We start from the raw sequence: 6,000 nt of genomic DNA on the forward strand, positions 1-6,000 counted from the left end.
GCTAAGGATTGCTTTGGCTATTCTGGGTCTCTTATTTTTCTAAATGAATTTCATGATTGCTTTTTCTGTTTCTATGAAGAACGTCATTGGGATTTTAATAGGAATTGCATTAAATCTGTATAACCCTTTGGTAGTATGATCATTTTGACAATGTTAATTCTGCCTATCCAAAAGCATGGGAAATCTTTCCATATTTTAAGTTCTTCTTTAATTGCTTTCTTTAGTGTTCTGTAGTTTTCATTGTAGAGGTCTTTTGCTTCTTAATATAGATTGATTCCCAAATATTTGATACTTTTTGAGACTAGTGTGAATGGGGTAGTTTTCCTAATTTCTCTTTCAGTGGATTCATGGCTGATGTATAGGAATGCATTCAATTTATGGGTGTTAATTTTATATCCTGCTACTTTGCTGAATTAATTTATTAGTTCTAGAGTGTTTCTGGTAGAATTTTTTGGATCTTCTAAATATAGAATCATGTTGTTGGCAAATAGTGATTCTTCTTTCTCTATTCATATCCCTTTAATTTCTTTGGTCTGTCTAATTGCTCTGGCTAGAGTTTCAAGGACTATATGGACTAGAAGTGGTGAAAGAGGCATCCTTGTCTTGTTCCAGTTTTTGGAGGGAATGCTTCCAATTTTTCTCCATTTAGAATGATATAAGCCTTGGGTTTAACATAGATAGCTTTTACAATGTTGAGGTATGTTCCTACTAAATCCAAGGCCAAACTTCTTAATTTTTTAAATGTCATATCCAAGAACTCACTGCCAGATCCAATGTGGTGACATCTTCCTTCTGTTATGATTTGCAGCTTTATCCTAAGTGGTAGAGAATATATTTTGCATGATATGTATCCTTTTAAACCTATAGAGGCTTAATTTGTGGCCTAATGTGGTGTGTCCTGGAACATGTTTCATGTGTACTTAAGAAGACTGTGTTTGTTCTTATTTTGGGTAGTGTTCTGTATGTCTGTGAGATCTGGTTGGTTTATTGTGTCATTGAGCTCCTTGATTTCCTCTGTCTGGTCATTCTACCCGTTAGATGGATAGGAGTATTGAAGTCACCAACTACTATTAGAAAACTATTTCTCCCTCCATTTCTGTTTTTGTTTTATATATACATTTAAAATTTTGTTTTAGTTGTTGATGGACCTTTATTTTTATTTATTTATACGTGGTGCTGAGAATTGAATCCAGTGCCTCACACTTGTCAGGTGAGTGCTCTAACACTGAGCCACAACCCTAGCCCTGCTTTATATATTTTGATGGTCTTTTACGTTTATATCTTCTTGATTTTTATTTATTTATTTATTTATTTAGTTATAAAATTTTTTATTTTTAGCAACAATAATGTGTATTCATTTTTAGGAATATGGAAAATACAAACAAGCAGAAGATTTTATTCATAATCCCACCACTGAAACTAATTTTTTTTTTTTTTTTTATCTTGGCAGCACTGAAAATTGAACCCAGGAGTGCTTACCACAGAGCTACATCCCCAGCCCTTTTTATTTTGTGGCAAAGTCTTGCTAAATTGCAGAAGCTGGCCTGGAACTTATGATCCTCCTGCTTCAGCCTCCCAAATTGCTGGGATTACAGGCCTGTGCCACCATGCCCAGCTTGAGTGAACTTTTTGTCTCTCATCCTTCCCAAGTTTTAAATGAGCATATATGTAATATACAAATGTACCCTTACCTTATTCAAAAATATGATATTTACATATTATTTAGTAATTTTTTTTCCCATTTTATATCCTATCGGGAACCTCTTTTTTACAGTGAGTAAATCTCTCCTATTCAAAGACAGAGACTTGTAGATAGGTTCAAAATACAATAAACAATGAGATGCAGATAAAAAGAGATACTTCTAAAACCACTAACAGCAACGGGTTAAAAGTAGAAAGATGGGCAAAGATATATCAGGAAAATGCTAATAAAGAGAAAGCTTTATAGCAATGGTAATATCAGGTAAAATAAATCAAGGTAAACTACATCAAATAAGGATAAGGATGGTTTCCATTGACCTTCCAACGCACACTATAAGTTTGTTTCTTACTCTCCTTATCTCATCTATTTCATCCACTTCCCTAAACATATCTTCATTGCTCAAATGCCTGTTATGTACATCTTCTTTAAAATCCTGGAGCGATTGAATCAGCCTTTCTCTAAAAGTTTCTTCTGCGTTTTCCTCCTCCTCTGGTTCTTCCTCCTCCTCTGGTTCTTCCTCCTCCTCTGGTTCTTCCTCTTCCTCTGGCTCTTCCTCAAGTTTTGGTTCATTCTCATTGTCTGATTTTTCTTCAGTTTTCTGACAGGGTTTCATCTCATGCCTCTTCCTTCTTTCCTGTTTTTTTCCTCTTTGAATGCAATTACTGGTATTGATCCGGTCTGCTTCTTTCTCCTACTTTTGTGGCCTTGGGAGGTTCGAACCACAGACCTGCAAAATTCCAGCAAGTTGAGTCATTCCGTTGGCCTCGGCTGCTGCCTGCACTGCTGAAGGAAGCTGGTACCCGGACGGGAACAAGGACCAGACTCTTCTTGATTTTTAAATCTTTTATTAATGTATGGTATCCTTATCTGTTGTAATCTTTTGTTTTTTGACTCAAAATTGATTGTTTGATGTTGGTATAGTCATTCCTGCCCTTTTTTGGTTACTGTTTGCATGGAATGTCTTTCCGATCTTTTCACTTTTAATTTGTTTGGATCTTTGGCTCTAACGTGGGGGTCTTGTAGATAGCATATAGTTGAATCATTAAAAAAAAGTCCTTTGGCTAATCCTGTCTTTTGGTTGGAGAGCTAAATCTGCTCCTAGTTGTAGTAATTATGGTTAAAGAGGAACTTGTGCCATTTTGGTCTTTGCATCCTCTGTGCCATTTAGATGTTTCTGGTCCCTATTTCCTGCACTATTATCCCTTTTTTGTTTGATTTTCTTGTAGCAAAATGTTTACATTTCTCATTTCCTTTTGTGAATATTCTGTAGCTATTTTCTTTGTGTTTAACATTGTTACTACTTTAAAATCTCAAACTTATAATGATCTAATATGAAATTACACAAGTTTAATTTCAACAATATGCCTTTAGTCCATTAATAGCTCCTTTTAGTTGTTGATGTCACAGTATTACATCTTTATATGTTGTGCCTTAAAACTTACACCAGTAATTATTTAAAATACATTAGTCTCTTAAATTAGGTAGAAAATAATATGTGGAGTTATGCTAAAGTACAGTAATACTCTCCTATAATTATTAGCCTAATGATTGTTTTTAAAATATGTATTAGTCTCACCACAGAAAGACAAATGTCAGATGCTTTGTCTTATATGTGGTATATAGAAAGAAAAAAGGAAAAGAAGGGAGATCACTGGAGGTGAGGAAGGGAATCAGGGTGAGGGAGGTGGGAAGGGCAAACAGAAGTACTGAGGAATGAAATTGATCAAATTGTATTATGTACATGTATGAACATGCCACATGAAACCTACAGTTCTGTATCATTAACATGCACCAATGAAAACGTATCAAGCTCATATCAAAAAAGAAAAAAAAGGAGTTACCAACCACTGTTACAATAATACTAGCTTTTATAATTGCCCATGCATTTACCTTACATGAAATCTTCATTTCTTCATATGACTTAGAGTTATTATTTACCATTCCTATTTTATTAGACCTTGCAGGACTCCCTTACATTTTTTGGGTGGGAGTACTAGAGATTAACCAAGGGGCACTTAACCACTGAGCCATATCCCCAGCCATTTTAAAAATTTTTTATCTTGAAACAGGGTCTTCCTAAGTCGCTCAGGGCCATGCCAAGTTGCTGAGGCTGCCTCAGCCTCCTGAGTTGCTGAGATTATAGGCATGTGCCACCATGCAGGGATTTCCTTACATATTTTGGCAGGGCAGATCTAGTGGAATGAACTCCCTCAGCTTTTATTTATCAGGGAGTGTGTTTATTTATCTCTCATTTTTTTTTGTATCTTTTAAAATGTTTTTATTAGTGCATTACAGCTATACATAATATATTTTTTTATTAGCCCAAGCACATTTATTTACTAACCAAAGGGATGAGCTTAGTTAAACCAACAGTTTCAAATACTTGCGTGTAACATGTTTGTGATAGAGATAATCGAACATAGTAATGAAAAAAAAAAAACAAAAAATAAGCAATCTGGAGATTCGCTCATTGAACTGAGTTTCTTCATTCTTGCAGCTAACTCCTGTACAGAGTGATGATGGAATTTTTATTCTACTTTCTCATAGACCTGAGAACAGGTGACATTATTCATAATACACTCCACCACTAACTTCCCATCTTTCAATTTTCTTGTTGTTGTGCTTTCCTTCCCATCCCATTCCTGATGCTGAACCAATGCACCATCGACAAAGTTGCAGACCATCTTCAAACTTCTCTCCCAGGGTACAAGAAAACTGTGTTGTTTTCAAAGTTCTTTTAGTTTTTTTGTTGAGCTTTTGGCCTTCAAGGGTGATGATGCAATGCCATGGTGCCCATTTTCCTCAGAGTCAGTCCCACTCTTAGTTCTTTCATGTAGTCATCAAAGCCTTTGCTGTCCACTAGGCGCCATCTTCCTTCCTGCTCCTGAATGGTGGCCAGCGTGTGCGCGGGCGGCCTGGTGTACAGGGCGAGGGGAGTGGCTTGGACTTGGGCAGTATGCTGTGCTGTGCCAGGCATCACACGGTTTTATATCAGTTATATATAATATTGATGTTCATTTTAATATAATCATACATGCATGGACTATAATTTGTTCAACTTTAGTCCCCAATACTTCCTCTTTCCCTTCCTTTCTCCCTCCATCTGTTTTCCTTCCTCAACTCTATTGGTCTTCTTTCCATTTATTTAGGGTTTTTAAAAAACCTTACAGAGTTATATAAAGTTGAAATTCATTGTGGTATATTCATATATGTACACAGCATAATTTGGTCAATTTCAGTGCACCATTCCTCTCTTTTTCCTTCCTTCACTTTTGAAGGATAGTTTTGCTAGGTATAGGATTTTTGGCTAACAGTTCTTTTAGCACATTGGGAGTATCAGCACATTCTCTTCTGACCTCAGAAGTTTCCTATGAAAATTCTGCAGATAATCTTAATGAGGATTCTTTGTATGTGACAAATCATTTGTATTTTGCTGCTTTAAAAATTCTCTCTTTGCTTTGTGTGTTGGATGTGCTTCCACCATTGCAGTGCCATCTGCCACTAGGGGCCTCACCAGAGATCAAACACATGGGGCTGCCCATTCAAGGACTTTTAGTCTCTACAACTGTGAGCTAAATAAACATCTTTTCTTTATAAAGTTAAAAAAAATCTCTCTCTTTCTCTTTTTTTTTTTTTGGTACTGGGAATTGAATCCAGGGGCTTTTAACTGCTGAGCAACATCCCCAGCCCCCCACCTCTCTCTCTCTCTATGTGTGTGTTATACACACACACACACACACATATATATTTAATTTTTATTTTTACAGACTACATTTTGGTTCATTGTACACACATGGGGTACATCATTTTGTTTTATAGAGACAGGGCCTCACTGAGTTGCTTAAGAGTCTTGCTAAATTGCTGAGGCTGTCTTTGAACTCACAGTTCTTCTGCCTCAGTCTCCTGAGCATGTGCCACCATGCCCAACTGTATTTGTTTTTAGACAGTTTGATTATAATTATTTTTAAATGCTGGGGATTGAACATAGGGCTTTGTTCATATTTGGCATGCTTGGCAAGTACTCTTCCCCGAACCACATCCTCAGTTGTATTTTTTTTTTTTTTTTTAGTATTGGGGATTGAACCCAGAAACTCTCTATCACTGAGTTATATCCTTGGGCCTTTTTATTTTTTATTTTGAGACAGGGTCTTTCTTAAGTTGCCAGGGTTGGCCTTGAACTTATAATTTTCCTGCTTCAGCATCCTGAGTTTCTAGGATTATTAGCATGTACCACCAAACCTGCTATAATATGTTCTTTTTTTTTTTTTCTTCTTGTGGTGCTGGGGCTCAAACTGAGG

The 6,000-nt window shown here is 36.2% G+C and overlaps 1 protein-coding gene and 1 pseudogene across 2 annotated transcripts; both read right to left on the reverse strand.

The window, feature by feature from the left end:
- Positions 1-1,364: 1,364 nt before the first annotated feature.
- Positions 1,365-2,520, reverse strand: LOC306661196 (transcription elongation factor A protein-like 9). The gene has a single exon (XM_079140025.1). It carries the CDS (start codon positions 2,313-2,315, stop codon positions 1,989-1,991), a length of 327 nt encoding a protein of 108 aa, XP_078996151.1. The 5' UTR covers positions 2,316-2,520; the 3' UTR covers positions 1,365-1,988.
- A 1,643-nt stretch (positions 2,521-4,163) lies between these two features.
- LOC306661112 (fatty acid-binding protein 5-like) lies at positions 4,164-4,679 on the reverse strand (annotated as a pseudogene). The gene has a single exon. The product of its transcript is annotated as a fatty acid-binding protein 5-like (transcript).
- Positions 4,680-6,000: the final 1,321 nt, after the last annotated feature.

The sequence above is a fragment of the Sciurus vulgaris genome, assembly GCF_902686455.1.
Source record: "Sciurus vulgaris genome assembly, chromosome: 5".
Taxonomy (NCBI): domain Eukaryota; kingdom Metazoa; phylum Chordata; class Mammalia; order Rodentia; family Sciuridae; genus Sciurus; species Sciurus vulgaris.